The sequence below is a fragment of the Rhinopithecus bieti genome, unplaced genomic scaffold, assembly GCF_001698545.2.
Source record: "Rhinopithecus bieti isolate Rb0 unplaced genomic scaffold, ASM169854v2 scaffold_65275, whole genome shotgun sequence".
Lineage (NCBI taxonomy): Eukaryota > Metazoa > Chordata > Mammalia > Primates > Cercopithecidae > Rhinopithecus > Rhinopithecus bieti.
The window spans coordinates 1125594-1145635 of record NW_016826376.1 but is presented as its reverse complement, the minus strand read 5'-3'; the positions used below and the strand labels follow the sequence as shown (position 1 = coordinate 1145635).

At 39.6% G+C, this 20042-nt stretch overlaps 1 protein-coding gene across 1 annotated transcript in view; it reads left to right on the top strand.

Annotated features, from left to right (window-relative positions):
- The window catches only part of MAP3K5 (mitogen-activated protein kinase kinase kinase 5), a 248516-nt gene that overhangs the window by 87982 nt on the left and 140492 nt on the right, over positions 1–20042 (top strand). Inside the window, exons 3-7 of the mRNA XM_017863432.1 lie at positions 7411–7434; positions 13886–14079; positions 15187–15355; positions 16510–16616; positions 18255–18425. Coding sequence (XP_017718921.1) covers positions 7411–7434; positions 13886–14079; positions 15187–15355; positions 16510–16616; positions 18255–18425 — 665 coding nt within the window. The remainder of the gene's footprint in view (positions 1–7410; positions 7435–13885; positions 14080–15186; positions 15356–16509; positions 16617–18254; positions 18426–20042) is intronic.

Genomic DNA, 20042 nt, shown 5'->3' with positions numbered 1-20042 from the left:
AAAAAAAAAAAAAAAAAAAAAAAAAGCTCTGTTAAATGCTTTATGTACAAAATGTCATTTTTCAGCATTCCAGCCCAGTTTACAGATAGATATCTACTTACGGCAGAGTTCTTCCACCAAGATATACTTATTTAAATATGAAAAGAATTTAATAGGGAAAGAAGAGAGGCTAGAATTCCTTTTAGGATTACTTTCCAACTTTGGTATAATTTAACCTGGTTTTTGATACTAGTTGTTTTAACTGATAGGTATTCATATTCAAGAGGAGGATGTGTTCTTAGCCCCTGTCATGAATAACGTAGGTGTAAAAGGTCTCTAGACCTGGCAGTGCAGGAATTGAGTTAGAGTTGTTTGCTTTGATTTATTGATACCTCCTCCTATAAATGGCTTTAAAGTACTGCAAATAGTTTCGTTAACTTACTCCATTTGGCCTTTACATAGAACCCAACGAGACAGACAAGTTAGATATTATTTGGATTGGAAAGATAGAAGGTATTTTCTTTTTTCTTTTTTCTTTTTTTTGAGGGAAGGTCTGACTTTGTCACCCAACCTGGGGTGCAGTGGTGCCATTTTGGCTCAGTGCAACCTCCACCTCCCAGGTTCAAGCAGTCCTCCCACCTCAATCTCCTGAGTAGCTGGGTATACAGGCACGTGCTGCTACACCTGGCTAATTTTTGTATTTTTTGTAGAGATGTGGTTTTGCCATTTTCCTAGGCTGGTCTCAAACTCCTGGGCTCCAGTGATCTGCCTGCCTCTGCCTCCCAAAGTGCTGTGATTACAGGCATGAGCCACCCCTCCTGGCCAGAAGATATTTTCTTTACAGAAGAGAAATAAGTACAGAGACATGAGATGACTTGTTTGAGGAACACACACAGCTAGTGTCGGGGCAAGGATAAGCCCCATATTCTTTGACTTGTCATCTGGCACTTGTCTTTCTCAGTGGCTGGATCTCAGCTCACTGCAAGCTCTGCCTCCCGGGTTTATGCCATTCTCCTGCCTCAGCCTCCCGAGTAGCTGGGACTACAGGCGCCCGCCACCTCGCCTGGCTAGTTTTTTGTATTTTTTAGTAGAGACGGGGTTTCACCGTGTTAGCCAGGATGGTCTCGATCTCCTGACCTCGTGATCCGCCTGTCTCGGCCTCCCAAAGTGCTGGGATTACAGGCTTGAGCCACCGCGCCCGGCCCACAGATTTCATATGTTCTGCAAAAAGATGATTTTCTAGGTGTTTTTTTTTTTTAAAGGTTATTGAGATTTTTTTCTTTTAAAGCTTGAGCTTATGTAGGCATAACGTGTAAGCACAAAAGTACTTTGTTTCCTGTCTGTCTTTAAAGACTCTGTGCACGGCTCTCTGACACTTGTGTTGGATTACTCTCCTCAAGTCTGCTCAGCTTGTTTTAGCAGTGTGCAGAAAGGGTAAAGGGAGTGTTTCTCCTTCTCAGCAAGACCCAGAAGGCCCACACAGCCCATCTGATAGTTCCTTGTTTTGCTTTTTTGACACATTGAAATGAGTTAAGAAGATGGAGCTGAGGAGTATAGGGATTATTCTTCTTTTCCCCCACTTTAATGGAAAACTTGCCAAGTTCCACTAGGACAAAAAGAGGGGTCAGAATGAAAGACCCAGAAAGCCACCAGCCAGGGCCAGGTTCTTTCCCTGCCCAAGAACTCCCAGCCTGCTCCTTTCTCTTCTTTCAGGAAGCTGAAATTCTGGTTCCTATTCCTGCTTCTCCCACCCCAAGTCTGATTCGACTTGGCCACTCCATGCCTGCGATTCCCACTTTTTCCCCTGGCTGCAGTTACCTAAATTTTAGGCACAAAAACTTTCTAGTGGTGGAAATACTCCATTTAGTTATCCCTGAGGTGGCCTTTTCAAATATTGTCCCAGAGAGCTATCAAAAGTTAGTATTTGCCTTCAAATGAGCCGTGGACTAGATTGTTTCTTTTGTCTTGCTTCCCTTACTTGGTTATCAACCAATACCAGAAAATCAGGAAAAAAGTGTTTTTGGATGTTTCTGGTATAGCCAGGGCTACACTGACCAAAAACCCCCTAAAGACCTCAGACAAGTACAGAGTTGTAGTGGGATAATGCATCTTCAGAAATGTGCCACTGGTAAGGAACTGGAGTTTATGTTGATTTTATCTTCTTATTCATAGGTACTTGAGATGAAAATTTCGATGAGCTGATGTGAAATAGAGCAGTTATGTCTTAAATTTATTCCCTTTCCTTCCCACCCCTCTTTAGTGGATTTAATACAAATTAAGCATTCTCTGCTCTAGATAACTTTCAAGGTCTTATTTGTTATTTATTTGAATTGAGTTAAATGCACAGACAGTACCTTTGCTCCGTTAAAGTTGATGCCTCCTTTAAGGTTACATGATAAACTGTGAATAACCTCTGCTTTAGCTTCTACAAACTTCAGCTTTAGCTTCTACAAAGCATAAGCAATAGCTAACGAGAATTCAGATGTTATACGAATGATTTTTCTTTCTCTTTTTAAGAGACGGGACTCTCTTTTCACCCAGGCTGGAGTGCAGTGGTGCAATCATAGCTCCCTGCAGCCTCAAACTCCTGGCCTCAAACAACCCTCCTGCCTCAGCCTCTTGAGTAGCTGGGACTACAGGTGCACACCACCATCTGGCTCAGGAATGATTTTAATAGAGTTTTATAATTTGCAGGCACAATCTGCAAGCATAATCTGAAATGCATGCTTTATAATGTATGTATAATCTGACAGGAAGGCAGAGGAGACATGTAAGAGGGTTATTATTTCAATGAGCAATTCATAAGGAAGACATACCATATTGGCACTAAGCCAGTAGTGGCCATTTGCTTTTCTGTAGAGCCTTCTGCTCACTCAGTACTCACCACTGCTCCCTTCCCTGCCACTTGCATTTCTGTGCCTGGTGCATCAAAAACAGAGTCAAGGGTAGAATATCTCGTATGCTGGGGGAGCATGAGGGCATCTCTCCATCTAGCAGCACAAGGACAACACTGACCATGAGAGCCCTTTAGGCAAAAGCAAATGATGAACACAGCGTTGGAAGAGACTAGCAATCGCTTAGTCCAACTCTCTTAGTGTCACATGAGAGAGAAGTGAAATGGCTAACTGGGAGCAGAGCTATATCTTGTACATATCTACCCCTAATTCATAGTCCAATATTTTATACATTCATTAATTTATTCATTTATTCATGCTTTTGTGATACCTGCTATATGTCATGACATTTGCTAGACCATCAGTCAAGATACAAATATGAATAAAATACATGGTCTTTGCCCCCAGGAAGTCATGATGTAGGGTGAGAGAATCCTAGGAGCAAAAATGTGCAATATAGTAAGTGAAGTATTATCAAGGAGATCTGTATGAGGGTGAATGGCAGCACAGATGAAGACATAATCTACTTCTGTTGGGAAGATAGGTGTCACAGAACACAGTGAAGGCCAGCTTCACAGAGGACAGGTTTCTTATACATTGCACAGAGGATGCTGCGCAGAGAGGATGGAGAGGGCATTTCCTTGTTACTTAGAGGGGAAGAGAGAAGGATATTCTATCAAGCGAGAGCCATATTTGCAAGCGTATGGTTTGCTACTCTGGAGAGATGCTCCATAAATCAAGTTTGAAAAATTCTGCGTACTGTGTTCCTGGCTTTGTGATTATCCAACATTTTTCAGCTTCCTTGTTCATGAGCCATTTCTATGTGTGTGTGATATTAATTATTTGAAACACCTGCAGGAAAAGCCGTTTTCAACCTTCCTCTAAAATGCCACTCATCTGTCCTTTGATTTCCATTCCTGGGGCACTCCCATTGACTAAGCACTTATTATGATGTCTCCGGACTTTTTCAATAGCCACTTAAATGCTTTTCTTCATCAAATACTAAGTACTGGCCAGGCACGGTGGCTCACACCTGTAATCCTAGCACTTTGGGAGGCTGAGGCAGGTGGATCGCTTGAGCCCAGGTGTTAGAAACCAGCTTGGGAAAACATGGTGAAACCTCATCTCTACCAAAAAAACAAAAATTAACCAGGCGTGGTGGCACATACCTGTGGTCCCAGCTACTTGGGAGGGTGAGGTGGGAGGATTGCTGGAGCCTGGGAAGTTGAGGCTGCAGGGAGCCATGATCACACCACTGCACTCCAGCCTGGCTAACAGAGTCAGATCCTGTCTCAAAAAAATTAAAAAAATAATAATTAATACTAAGTACCATCATCAAATTAGTCTGCGTAAAACTTTAACAAGGTTTACCTTTTATTTATTTGTCCTTCTAAGGTAATCCATTCACTTGCTACAAACATTTAAAAGTACAAAAGGATATATAGTGAACATTTATTCTTTTACCTTTATCCCCTAGTCAGCCAACCAACTCCATTGGCAACTACTGTTATTCGCTTTTTATACATCCTGCCAGAGAGATTTTATGAATTTATAAATTAGAATTTCATTTTTCTCTCTTTTGTACATAGATAGGAGCATAGGATAAAAAACTGTTCTCTACTTTGCTTTTTTACTTAGCAGGTCTGGGAGATCCTGCTTTATCACTTCGATAAGTTCTTCATTGTTTGTTTGGTTGTAATGTATTCCAGTGTATGGAGGTACTAGAATTGATTCAACTAGTTTTTAGGTGATGGCCATTTATGTTGTTCCCAGCTTTTACTATTAAAAATGGTGCTCCAATATGTACTGATACTTCTTTGAACATATCACTCAACTTAAAAAACACGTTGACTGCCAGGTGCTCACAGAGCAGAGTACTTTATTGGAGCATTCAAAGCCTTCTTCAATAAGGCTCCAAATAGCTTTTGATTTTACTTTTTGTGTGTGTCAAAATGAATTTTCTGCATTAGCCAAATGACTACATTCAAGGTTTTCTTCCTTCCCCCTGCTCCCCGCCCAAGTTCCTCTTTAATTCACTCTTCCATAGGTCCCCAAGTGAACTGTTTTCTTTAGCTCCCTTTGATAACATTTATTGTTCATCAAATGGGCCTTTGCTTTACCTAGCTCTCTGGTCTGGATCCCCACCTTCGGGCTTTGCCTTTGGAGGTCGTGTCTGTCCTTCACAGCTCAGCTTGAGTTCCACCTTCTCTGCTGAGCTTCCCAGGCTTTCTCAATCTACAGGAACATCTTTCTCTGATAAAGCGTAGCTCTTGCTGTCTGTGTCATTCTTTTTACTTTTAGCAAGTGTGTGTATACACAAATGTCCATCCAGACTTACATAAATGTTTCAATGTTAAATGTGTACATGTCCTTTTTTATCAGCAACATTGTGAGGTATTGAAGAATATCATTTAGTCTTTTTTTTTTTTTTTTTTGAACCAGGATCGTGTTCTGTTGCCCAAGCTGGAGTGCAGTGGCACAGTCACAGCTCACTGCAGCCTCCATCTTTAGGGTTTAAGTGATCCTCCTGCCCCAGCCTCCCGAGTAGCTTGGTCTATAGGTGTGAGTTGTGTGCCACTACACCCAGCTAATTTTCAAATGTTTTCTAGAGACAGAGTCTCATCATGTTCCCTAGGCTGGCCTCAAACTCCTAGTCTCAAGTGATCTTCTGGCCTCAGCCTCCCAAAGCACTGAGATTTACTGGTGTGAGCCACGGCATCAGGCATTTTTAGTATTTTGTATACATCTTCATGGCCCTCACAACTACCCAGTGTAATTCTTTCGTCTGTCAGTTTTTGTTTTCTCATCTGCTATCCTTAAACATTCAAAAATCTTACATGCTCCTTTGCATGAAAGCCCTCGTTGGTTCTTCTTTGCCCCATGTGGATTCAGCATCCTGGTTCTGGGCTGAAGATGATGGCCACTCAGCTGGGCCTCGCCTGGCCACACTCTTCCCTCCCAGATCTGGCTCCTTGCCTCAGCCAGATGGACTCGCCCTTGAGGCTCCACGAATGCCTTACAATTTCTGTTTCCATGGCAACATTCATGCCATCCTTTCCAATATGCTGTTCCCTTTTCCGTTTTCTAAATCATGTTTCCCCAACCTCAGTGAAACTTTGATACAACAGGCTTTTCTAGATCGTCTCTCCAGTGTCTGTAGTCATGGTGAGGTATAGGAATAACAATACCTATCGTTAGCTTATATTGAGAGCTTTTACGTGTCAGGCACTGTATAGCTATATTATTTGTATAATCTCACTCACTCTTCACAACCTAGAAGATAGGCACACTGCCCACACACTGTGTATTTATCCCATTCCTTTTTTTTTTTGATGAGTCTCAATCACCCAGGTTGGAGTGCAGTGGCGCGATCTCAGCTCACTGCAGCCTCCGCCTCCCAGGTTCAAGTGATTCTCCTGCATCAGCCTCCCAAGTAGCTGGGATTATAGTCATGCAGTCATATGCCACCATGCCTGGCTAATTTTTGTATTTTTAGTAGAGATAGGGTTTCACCATGTTGGCCAGGCTGGTCTCGAGCTCGTGACCTCAGGTGATCCACCTGTCTCTGCCTCCCAAAGTGCTGGGATTACAGGCATGAGCCACTGTGCCCAGCCACTTATCCCATTATATTTCTTAATGAAAAATACACAAATTATGACTATTTTTTGTCAGATGTCCTGATCATCTGTGTGTGGATTTGCCCGTGGCCAATACCCTTTACTTCTAGCTGCTCAGGATGTAACACACTGCTTTTTCCCCTCCCAGAGTGTGAGAGAGATTGTGCTTAGGGAAAGCAAACTCATTTTAACCTCTTCCCAAAGAGATGGTGGCTGATCAGTGTAGAAATTATTTTTAGGTTATTCAGTTTGGGGATTTTACATATTTATGCTGTTTTTTTGTTTTGTTTTGTTTTTTAAACCACAGACAATACTTTTGTATTCTCCTGTCTCCTCCACAGATTGTAAACTTTTTGGGCTGGGCATGGTGGCTCACACCTGTAATCCCAGCATTTTGGGAAGCCAGAGGGGGAGAATTGCTTGAGGCCAGGAGTTTGAGACCAACCTGAGCAACATAGTGAGATCTTGTCTCTACAAAAACAATTTGAGGCCAGGAGTTTGAGACCAACCTGAGCAACATAGTGAGATCTTGTCTCTACAAAAACAATTACTAAAATTAGCTGGATGTGGTGGCATGCACCTGTAGGCCTGTAGTCCTAGCTACTTGGGAGGCTGAGGTGGGAGGATCACTTGAGCCCAGGAGCTCATGGCTGTAGTGAGCTATGATTGTGCCATTGTACTCTAGCCTGGGTGACAGAGCCAGACACTTTCTCTAAAATAAGTAGATAGATAGATAGATAGATAGATAGATAGATAGATAGATAGAAAACTTTTCAGATGCAGGAACAGAATCTACACTTCCTGAAATTTCTAATTGCTAATATCATTGTTAATACAAATTTTCCCATATAGTTCAATAAATGTTGTTGAATTATTCAGTTTTATATTAACTTGTGGTATATCTTTTTCTTGTTTTTCAGGAACTCATTTGCCAGAAGAATACTGTGAGTACTTTATTTAGCCTTCCAGAGTTTTAAAGATATTTTCTTTTCCATTAACTAATCTTCAGTATTTTTAAAATCACAAATTATTAATTTCTCTCTCTGTTACTCCTCTTTAGATTTTCTGATGTGTCAATATAAACATGATTATCTAAGTACTTCATTGTAGTGAAACTTTATTTTTCATAATGAGAGATGACACTGATAACTGTCTTTTTCTGTATATAATTAAGTTTTGGAAGAAAATGTTTCATAGTATATTCAGGCCAAACATGATGGCTCATGCCTGTAATCCCAGCACTTTGGAAGGCGGAGGCAGGCAGATCACCTGTGGTCAGGAGTTCAAGAACAGCCTGGCCAACATGGTGAAACCCCATCTCTACTAAAAATACAAAAATTATCCAGGCATGGTGGCATGCTCCTGTAATCCCAGCTACTCAGGAGGCTGAGGCAGGAGAATCGCTTGAATGCGGGAGGCGGAGGTTGCAGTGAGCCAGGCTGGAGACTGCACTCCAGCCTGAGTGACAGAATGAGACTGCGTCTCAAAAAATAAATAAATAAATAAATAAAAAAGAAAATGTTTTATAGTATATTCAGTGTTGTGGAATTATGAGTGGCTCTAAAGCAACCTATATCCACACAGAGATACACATATGTGTGTATATATATGTGTCTGTAGTAAGTTTCCATGGCAACATTCATGCCATCCTTTCCAATATACTGTTCCCTTTTCCCTTTTCTAAATCATGATTCACCAACCTCAGTGAAGCCTTGATACGACAGGCTTTTCAAGATCATCTCTCCAGTGTCTGTAATCATGGAAAGGTATAGGAATAACAATACTGATAGCTTATATTGAGAGCTAGCTAGCGCAATATAATTAATGTATACTGATATGGACATATCTATTATCTGTCTTCTACTTCAAGAGATTGATTTAAGTTCCTAAGTATTGTAGTCTGCCTCTGAGACCACACTACAGAATTCCTACCTTCCACACAGAATTAAACAAATGTGAAAAAATGAGAAAAGTAAATTTTAAATTTAAAAAATGCTGCGTGAAGAAGAATTATAATATAAAGTGGAAACAGCCTTCTTAGGCCAACGGTTGTGGCCAGTGGTTGTACATTTATTTCAGAAAGTAAGCCAGTATTTAAAAACCTTAAAGAATGTACCCCTGCAGCTTGGAGTGAAGATAATACACAATATGTTATAAAAGCCTGCACAAGATTTGATTTAAGATGACAAAATTATAGTACAATTGATCATTTCTCCTTAAATCAGAAATTTTAAAACTTTTTTTTTAAGTAATGATTATACAACTCTGAAGTAATTTTAAAACTTATGCTTAAGATTTAACCAGGGCAGACACATATTTCAGCATAAATAATGCTGCTATTATAAACTCTTATCCTCCCTCTCTCAGCAGGAAATGAGCGATTGTTGCTTCATGTTTTCATGCACTGTTTTTAAATATTGTTTAATTTGTTAAAGGTGTTAAACTGTTTATCTCACACTTTTTTTTTTTTTTTAAACAAATATTGATTGGACATGCACTGCGTGCCAGGCTTTGGGCTTGGTGCCTCAGGGTTCTCACGGGGGAGGCTGGAAGTGGAAACAAGCACATGTGTAACTGTTGTGTAGACAGTCTAATTGGTAGAAAATCAGCAAACAAAGAAGCAGACAAATTAGAAAATGAACGTAAGGTGATGTGCTAAACAGAGGGTAGCCATGACGCCAGTGTCTTTCAGAGAAGGTAGCACTCCCTGAGACCGGAATGGCAGAAGGAAGTCTGTCCTGCCTAGCCCAGCTTGGACTTGTGGAGAAGCAGGTTGATAAAAAGACCAAATATTGTACATTGTGAAGAAGTTGCCCCCTGACTTGAGAGAGAGCTGTTGCGTTTCAGGTGCTGAATGTTCTTATACAAAGCTGAATATTTCAAGCGTCTATTTTAATACATTTGAATGCTGAGAGCTTTTCTTTCCAAAAGCTCATTTCATTTTCAACACACACTTCTGTTTACCTTTATGTAGTTTCTAAAATTGAAAACAGAATTGGAGTATTTTGTGTTTTTTTTAAAATGGTGAAAAAAATTAATTAGGGGCCAGGGCAGTGGCTCACGCCTGTAATCCCAGCACTTTGGGAGGCCGAGACAGGTGGATCATTTGAGGCCAGGAGTTCGAGACCAGTCTGGCCAACATGGTGAAACCCCATCTCTACTAAAAATACAACAATTAGCCGGGTTTGGTGGTGCATGCCTGTAATCCCAGTTACTTGAGAGGCTGAGGCATGAGAATCACTTGTACCCGGGAGGTGCAGGCTGCAGTGAACCGAGATCACGTCATTACGCCACAGCCTAGGCAACAGAGTGAGACTCTGTCTCAAAAACAACAACAACAACAACAACAAAAATGAATTATGAATTAGAATAACAACAACAACGACAAGAAAAATGAATTATGAATTAGAATAAGACTAGATTTTGAGCTGTGGGATTTTATAGCTTGTGTTGTCATTTTATGACCATGCCTCAGTGTTTTGAAATTTAAGGAAACAAGGTCTTTGAAGCAAGTTTAAATATTTTAGATTGAGTACTTTATTAATAAAAGGCAATTGTTCCACTTCAGGTGTCTATTCTTGATCACATCAGATTTTTTTTTACTTACTTTGGGTTATCAGCTATTTCAAACTATGGGTTTGGTGGCAGTCTGCACACAGCAAATACAGAAATAACATTTCTAAGTTACATGTGAGCCAACTTGGGAAATAAATATTCCCATACTATTAGTTTTCATCATTTTGCAAAAGTGCTTTTCTGGGCAGTTGTATCTTTTTGAAGAACACAGTGTCACACAGCTTTTTCCCCACCGCATACTCACTGGGCTGCCTCTTAGCTCAGGCCCAGTTGTAGCCATGTGGCTTCTGCAGCTTATCACCCCCCTTGTTTCCTGACATTGGCAATGGGAAGTTGAAAAAAAAAATGATTGCCTTAGAAACATGGGAAAGAAATTCCAAAGAATGCATTGAAGCCTAGAACTTGGGAAAACCCTTAGCATGCTTAGGTATTTTCAGCAAAGATTCTGAAGCCTTATACCATGGGGTTTGTTTCAGGAACTGCTTTTCTCTACTGTTTGCATACTCATTACTACCACTTTACCTCTCCTCTGCCTAACACACACCCAGACATCTGATAGTCATTCTCCCCCAGAATTAGTTTTACACAGGTGCAGTATTCCCCATTGCCCGTATTTCAATAATAATGTCTGATAAACTAATATATGTAGTATTAAGGCTTCTGAGGATACATAATTTTATCCAGCAGCTAAAACTCTGATATTGGCTTTTTGGCTCTTTGTTCTCATTTTGTGACTTGGAGGATTCAGATAATTTTCGTTTGTAATTTTGAGTTATGGTGCTTATCTGCAATAGCGTTTGATTCTGTCGTTCTTTTAGAACAATTCTCATAGTTGAAGCTTTAGATGCTTTGGAAAGCAGCCTCTTTGGTATCCTTGCCTTTCTTTTCTGCTTCAGCAGTAGCTTGGGTAAAAGGATTAAATTGGGTGGATGTGCTGTGGGATCTTGGTAACATTTTAGAAGCAGGACATGTTCACTTTCCCTTTTCCAATTATTGTTTCCTCTTCTAATTATTGTTCCATGGAGGAGAACTTGAGACAGGAACAATTTAGCATACTTGATTTTCAAATCAAATCTCACTCTCTGGAAGTTCTTCTCATGCTTTAACTGGAAGTGAGGTTTGGTTTCTGCTTCATTACCTGACATACAAGAAGCAACCTTAAAGGATAATATGGTCATAAATAATTGAGTCTGGTCATAAGGGCATTTGGCATTTCTTGTCTGTTTTCTGTGAACAGTCATTTGGCTCGTGCAGGGTTCCCACAGAAAGTGACAGAAGGTTAGAGAGCAGGTTTGTCTGCTGTAAAGGCCACTCAGGAGGGTGCATATCCCCCTAGTGGGAAGGACATGCCCTCTAGAGAAAGAGGTCCCTGGGCTGGAGTGCCAAAAATGTCACAGACCAACTGTAGGATCTCTCCAAGCCTTACCTGTCTCCTCACTTTTAAAATGAAGGCCACAGCAGCTTCTTTGTAGGTTGCGACCCACTGACTTATGACTATTCATACCCAGGCACATGCACGTGGTGAATACATGTTTGTACTTATTACTTAAGTGCTAAGGGTAAGAGAAATGCTGTATTATTCTCCGTCTGCTAATATGGTTAGCAATGGATAACCTGGACTTTTTTTGTTCCGCATGATAGCAGTAGTCGGGTTTCCCACATATCTCTCTCTAGTTCTCAGCCTCTGCCTTTTTCTATGATTTTTCTCATGGAGGTCTCTCCCACGTCTTTTGATTCTACCATATCCAATAATTCTCAGGTCTGTATTTTGGCTTGAAACTATTTTATGTTTCAATCACATATTTCTAGCTCTCTTTTGGACATTTTCACATTAGGTGTCATGCCCCACCTCAATCCCAACCTCTTTAAAAGTGAGTATTTCACCCCATCCCACCAAATGCAAATCTCAACCTTTTGAAGTTCTTCTCATATTTTAACTAGAATTCAGATTGTTTGATTAATTACCTGATACACAAGTGTCTCGAAGAGTCATGTGTTCATAAATAACTTAGTCTGGTTCTGCTTTCTGAATTCTTGCTTTCTGTTAATGATACCACTCTGTATAGGCAGTCACCCTTAGGACTGCAGAGTTGCCTTTGATGCCTTACCCTTTCTCAGGTTGTGTTATCAGTTACCAGATCCAGCTGATTCCTCCCTCAGTCGAGCATGTGTCTGTTTCTCTATCCCCACCTCTGCTGGCCTGGTCATGCTGTGTAGCTTCCTGCCTCATCTCTTCAAACCTTGTTTCTCTTTACTTTAGTGCATCTTGTTACCTGCCCAGGCTGCCAAAATGCACAGTTTTGATTGTGTATTTTGATTTGTGCATTTGATTTGTGCATTTTGATTGTGCATTGTGAAAATGCACAGTTCTCCATCCCTCCCTCCTCCCTCCCTCTTTTCTCTCTCTCTTTCCTTCTTTCGTTTGTTCATTTGTTTGTTCTTCTTGACAGAGTCTCGCTCTGTCACCCAGGCTGGAGTGCAATGGTGCAATCTCGGCTCACTGCAAACGATTCTCTCATCTCAGCCTCCTGAGTAGCTGGGATTACAGGTGTGCACCACCACACCTGGCTGATTTTTGTGTTTTTAGTAGAGATGGGGTTTCACCATATTGGCCAGGCTGATCTTGAAATCCTAGCTTCAAGCAATCTGCCCATCTTGGCTTCCCAAAGTGTTGGGATTACAGGCGTGAGCCATCGCACTCGGCTGATTGTGTTTTCTTTCCCTCTGTGGATCCTTCTATGATTCTGGATTTCCCAGAATGTACAGTCTAACATCCTTAACTTTGCATTTAGTTCCCTTCCCTGAGCTCCAAGCTCTAGTCATATTTGCTTACTCAGGGTATCCAACTCACTTTCCACTTTCATCCTTGCTCTGCTTTTGTTTGCACCAGTTTATCCTCACTTGGGCATCATCCAGGAACCAAGAGAAGGTCAGTGAGCCCAGGTTGTAGTGGGCGAGGGGAGAGTGGCAGGGCTGAGGTTAGAGAGGGGCAGGATCTGCATAGTCAGGCCCTTGTACATTGCATTGCAGTTTCTTCTTCCTCCCAAGAGCAAGAGATGGGGCGGGAAGTGATCTGAGGGAGGGTGTTGAATGATCACTCTGATGGCTGAGTAGAGAGTGAATTAGAGGACAAGAGTGGAAACAGGGGGACCAGTTAAAGCTGATGGCAGTGGCTCGGGCCAGGTCCATTGGTGTGTGGACTAAAGTGCTGGCCAAGAAGATGGAGGGAAATGGACAAATATGGCATTATATTTTGAAGTCAGGACAGATAGGACTTCGATAGGATATGGAAGGGAAAGGGAATGGAAGCATCAAGGATAACTTCTGGGCCTGTAGTTTTAGTAGTGGGGAGACAGAGAGAGAGAGCAGCCTCCCAGGGAGTGGATTTGAGCAGGATCTACTTGCAGCATCACCTTACATGTAGGAAGCCCTTCAAATGTGAGCTTGTAGCATTTTCATATATGTATGCTGCACCCTGTGACTAAATTATAAGTTCCCTGAAGGCTGAAGGCCATGCTTTAAACTACTTTTTCCAACAGCAATAACGTAGTGCCCTGGCCTTTAAAGTGGTGAATCAATATTTAATTGATGGATAGAAACTGTTCCACTCTTTTTTTGGTATCATCTGAAGTCGTCATTATTTGAAGTGAGCAATGAAAGGAATTGGGGAAATTTTCATTGTCATAGGTCGTAAATAAGTAATGAGGCTTTTCTATTTCCCTTTGCATTTGGAATTATTGAAACTGAGTAAGACATGGGACCATCTGTGCTGTGTCTCCAGGCCAGCTCCCCACTTCCCGGTGCCGCCTCTCTCCACAGATGTGCACTGGGAACTACACCTTTGTTCCTTATATGATAACGCCACATAACAAGGTCTACTGCTGTGACAGCAGCTTCATGAAAGGGTTGACAGAGCTCATGCAACCGAACTTCGAGCTGCTTCTTGGACCCATCTGCTTACCTCTTGTGGATCGTTTTATTCAACTTTTGAAGGTGGCACAAGCAAGTTCTAGGTAAAGTTTAATAATGCCATTTGTTGATGATAATGAAGTGTTATTATACTTCTTTATTTGTGCATGATATCAGGTGCTCTTGAGATATTAGTATACAGCTAAGAACCAGGGGGAAAATGTTTATTATCCTCCAAGTAAATAAAATAGATGCCACATAATACATTTTATTCACAGAACAGCAACAGGACAACTTGAAATCAGCAAAAAATTAAAAAGTCTACTAACTGCTTTATAGTGATGGTAGAACTAAAAATACATACAAAGCAAGTACAGAAACTTTACCAGGATAAATGTCCAAGGACTTTTGGTGTAAGGGCAAGAACACTTTAACTTTAATTAACTCTTAACTCTAATTGTTCTTTCAGTGAAGAACAATTATTTATGTTAATAAATGATAGGCTGAGTCAGAAAGTTAAGGTTATATTATGTTCAAATCATACATCATGGCCGGTGCAGTGACTCACGCCTGTAATCCCAGCATTTTGGGAGGCTGAGGTGGGCAGATCACTTGAGATCAGGAGTTTGAGACCAGCCTGGGCAACATGCCAAAACCCTGTCTCTACCAAAAATACAAAAATTAGCCTGGCATGGTGGTACACACCTGTAATCCCAGCTACTCATGAGGTTGAGGCAAGATAATTGCTGGAACCCAGGAGATGGAGGTTGCAGTGAGCCAGGATCATGCCAGTATACTCTGGCCTGGGCAACAGAGTGAGACTCTGTCTCACAAACAAAAACAAAAAACAAACAAACAAAAAATCATAGGTACATCTAATTTATTTAGAACAATTTATACTGGAAACAGTAAAATGGAAAACAAAGTTTTGGCATTTTAAGTGGTTTTTTGCAGGAAAATTTATTAATATGGAGTACCTTTACCTTTAATTCTTTCTGAAGGCAGAATATTAAAAGAAATACATTGGCTGCTAAATTTCTTAATAATGCCAGATATGTAAAATATTTATTAAAGCCATCTGAATGAATTGAAAGCTACAAATGCTTTATAGCTATTGCTGCAAATATCATTCATTTCTTTATTAAAATTATTGCTTTCAATTGAAATCATTTCTAATGTCAAACTCTTTGAAATGTGTGTGTTTTTACCAGCCAGTATTTCCGGGAATCTATACTCAATGATATCAGGAAAGCTCGTAATTTATACACTGGTAAAGAATTGGCAGCTGAGTTGGCAAGAATTCGGCAGCGAGTAGATAATATTGAAGTCTTGACAGCAGATATTGTCATAAATCTGTTACTTTCCTACAGAGATATCCAGGTGAGAAGATGTTTACAGTGAAATCTTTGTCATGTAGCATGTTGGAGGGATAAGGGAGTATTAACCTCAAATTTCAGTTTGCTGGTAAGCAGTTCATGTTACTACACGTACTTTTTTATTGACTCTCTTAAGCTTTCCATCCTATAATTTTATGATGGATGAAAAAGACTCATGTGAGTTAACCATCAGTGATTGTGAAAGACTTGTATGGTAAAGGCCTGACTTTTTTCTCCAAAAGAACAAAAGAAAAATCTGCTGGCACAGCGAACCTGTGGACACATTCTATTCTACTGTTCGCCTCAGGCACACCTGTCAGTGAAAGCTTTGTTTTGGCAAATAGCAGACATTTTAGAGCTTTCTGGACATACTTTTAATCCCTTGAAATTGTATTGCTTGAAATTGATAGTGCTGAATCTAACTTGCCCGAAGGAAAAAATATGTAATTGATTACTTATAGAAATAACTTTAAAAATATGTAATGTAAAACACACTAACAGGCTATATCATTTTATTGACATGTCTTAAAATTTTAAAATAGGGTAAGTAGAATAAAATCCTCTCCAAGTTAGGGATTTGCTCTTAGGTTTTAATAGTAAAATTTAAGTGACATCTGGTTTCTTCTTTCCATTCCTAGCCTTTCAGGTCTGTGTAAAGGCTTCATGTGGTCGAGACAGACTCATATCCATGGAGGGCTGTGGCACATAGGATCCTGTGGCTAGAGTGCTTACTCATGTGACATGAAACTGTGTTGCTACTTGTAACAGAAGTTCAACCAATTGCCTCATGTCCTTGACATTTTTATTTCCCTGAAGTTGTTAGAACACTGCATACCAGGAATCTGGATCTATGGAGAAATAAACCACCCATATTTAGACAGCAGAGCATTATCATGCTTGGTGTTTTTGTTTCTTTTGCTTTTTTAGTTTTTGTTCAACATGGTAACTATGTTTCTAATGTTTATATATATATATATGATCTAAACCTTTTAGAAGAAAACAAAACTGTTTATTCTAGGTTCTTCAAAGTGTTCTGTGGATTCTAATGTCTTTTTAATGTGTTTCTTGAATTCAGATACCTGGTTGTCAAAAGACATGTTATTGTCAGAATTTTCTCCTAATGGTTTAATTCTGTGCTATTCTCATCTCTTTTGAAAGGACTATGATTCTATTGTGAAGCTGGTAGAGACTTTAGAAAAACTGCCAACCTTTGATTTGGCCTCCCATCACCATGTGAAGTTTCATTATGCATTTGCACTGAATAGGTAAGAAGAAAAAGTTCCCTTCCAGAATGCATTAACATATTATTGTGTAACCTGCATTTCTTTGCAGGGAATGTGTTTACTGCAGCATTGCAGGAAGTCCCTATTAAAATGTAATATTAGCATATCTGCTTCAGCCCCGTGAAATATAGGAAGCACACATTCTTATTTTTTTCTGATTTATTTTTCAGTAAAAAAAGTCTCACACTGTTGGTATATTTAAATTCTTACAGTTTTTCTGCTCTGTCAAAGTTTGTATTTGCTATTCATATTTTTTAGAATTGTAAAAGTTACATGAATATGATGTTATCTTTAAGCAAATACACTCAACACCAGATGGTCATTCACACAAAAGTTTTCACTAGAATAAGGATGGTTATGTCTAGGTGAACATAGTGTTAGATATTTAGTACAAAGGATAAAAAGGAATTTCATGGACAGAAGATTTAAAGTAGTAATTGAGAATAGAAATGATACATTTTTTATAATAGCTTTATTGAAATATATTTCACAGGCTGGGCGTGGTGGCTCACACCTGCAATCCTAGCACTTTGAGAGGCCAAGGTAGTTGGATTGCCTGAGCTCAGGAGTTCGAGACCAGCCTGGGCAACACGGTGAAACCCCGTCTCTACTAAAATACAAAAAAATTAGCCAGGCGTGGCGGCGTGCGCCTGTAGTTCTGGCTACTCAGGAGGCTGAGGCAGGAGAATCGCTTGAATCTGAGAGGCAGAAGTTGCAGTGAGCCAAGATCATGCCACTGCCTTCCAGCCTGGGCAACAGAGCAAGACTCTGTCTCCAAACAAACAAAAAAGAAATACATTTCATTAAAGCAATAAATTTTAAAACATTTTCATCACTCCAAAAGGAAACCCAGTACCCATTAGCAGCCCCCCTTCCATTTCCCTCCCAAATCCCCAACTCTAGGCAACCACGAATCTACTTCTAGTCTTTACAGATTTGCCTATTCTGGACATTTCGTGTAAATGGAATCATACAGTATGTGGTCCCTTGTGACTGACCTCTTTGACTTAGCATAATATTTTCAAGGTCCAAGAAATGATAACTCTATGTAGTTTTTATCTGGTTTTGTGAACTGTCTACACATACTGTTTTAAAACGTGCTACATAAAGCAACTTCCTTAGATAATCAGTTAGTCACATGTAGAAATCAAGCAGTTGTTGGGTTTGATTTGATATTTGATATCGTCTGTGAATGAGTTTGCTAAGTTTTGGAGCAAAAGCCATTGAAACCTAAGGTCAGGGTTTTGTCCCTACTTGGGTTAACTTACTCTGCCCTATTCAAAACCACAGAATACAACTCTAATCTCGTTTCACCAACTCAAACCTGCATATAGGCTGCAGGGAAATCGGAAGGATTGTGGATGAGTACATGCAAATCCATCACCATTATCAACAAAGAAACTCAAAAGAAATCCTTGTTAGACCCAGTAGACATACAATGGGATAAATCAAAAAATTAGGCCTAGGACAGAGGTTTACAGAGAACTCTCAAAATCTAATTGTTTCTATCCTGGCAAATTTCTCTAATGTGAATCAACATGTTAAATAGAGCTTTTTAAAAAGAATTGACCTGTATTGCTTCTGTAATGTATATTGAAACAACAATGTTTTCTACCTTAGGAGAAATCTCCCTGGAGACAGAGCAAAAGCTCTTGATATTATGATTCCCATGGTGCAAAGTGAAGGACAAGTTGCTTCAGATATGTATTGCCTAGTTGGTCGAATATACAAAGATATGTTTTTGGACTCTAATTTCACAGACACCGAAAGCAGAGACCATGGAGCTTCTTGGTAAATATATAGTATATAAATGAGCTACTTACTTGGTAAATCCATAGCATAAAAAAGTATTTGCAAATGAGAGTGTTAAAGTATTATTATAATCCATAATATTGTGTATTATGAACTAAACCTTAGATTTTATTTTATTTTATTTTTGAGATGGAGTCTTGTTCTGTTGCCCAGGCTGGAGTGCAATGGCGTGATCTCAGCTCACTGCAACCTCTGCCTCCCAGGTTCAAGCAATTCTCCTGCCTAAGCTTCTCAAGTAACTGGGATTACAGGTGCCCGCCACCATGCCTGGCTAGTTTTTGTATTTTTATTAGACACGGGTTTTACTCTGTTGGCCAGGCTGGCCTTGAATTCCTGACCTCCGGTGATCCACCTGCCTCTACCTCCTGAGATTACAGGTGTGAGCCACCATGCCTGGCCAATCTTAGAGTTTATAACTTTAGTAAATAATTTGATAAAATTCATGTAGCATGGTAGAGTAAATTAGAATAAATTAGATGAAAAGATAATTTAGGAAATATAATTTTAAAAAGATATTTTAAATAATTAATGTATATAAATGTATATAATTAATTAATGTAAATAAAATATAATTTTGTAGAAAATTTATATAAAGACATTTTAAAAGACTTGAATGAAAGGAAAATATACCGAGTTTGTAGATGAGAAGGCTTGATATTTTAAAGATTTTAATTCCCCCCAGCAGAGGTTTTCATGTGATTTGAAAAACCAATTCCAAAATTTATTTGAAAGAATAAAGGACTGAGAATAGGCAAAGCAATTCTGGAAAAGGACAAGGTGGAAGGACTTGCTCCACCAGTTAACAAGACTCATTATAAAGCTGTAATGATTAAGATATTGCAGTATGGCTAAAGGCATAGACAAACAAAGCACTGGAATAGAAGAGACAGTCTGGAATAGACTGAGATATACATGAGTCTAGATTTATGACAGAATCAGCTTCATGAGCTGTAAAGGAAAGGATGGACTCTGTACTAATGGTACTGGGAAAATTTCTTTATTTGCTTGGAAAAATAAAGTTTTATCCCCATTTTAAGCCATGCACAAAAAAAATGAAATCTAAGTGAATTAAAGACCAAAATATGAGAAAATATTTTAGAAAAATATTTTTAGAATAAAATGTACAAATTATATATATAAGCAAAGATTTCTTTCTTTTTTTTGAGACAAGGTCTTGCTCCATCACTCAGGCTGTAGTGTAGTGGTACAGTCTTGGTCCACTGCCACCTTCACCTCCTGAGCTCAAGTGATCTTCCCACCTCAGCCTCCTGAGTAGCTGGGACCACAGGTGTGTGCCACCACTCCTGGCTAATTTTTTGTATTTTTGGTAGAGAGAGGGTTTCACCATGTTGCCCTGGCTGGGGCAAAGATTTATTTATTTATTTATTTATTTATTTATTTTTTTCATCTTTTTTTTTTTTTAAATTTTTTTATTTTTTTATTTTTTATTTTTTTTATTATACTTGAAGTTCTAGGGTACATGTGCATAACGTGCAGGTTTGTTACATATGTATACTTATGCCATGTTGGTGTGCTGCACCCATCAACTCGTCAGCACCCATCAATTCATCATTTATATCATGTATAACTCCCCAA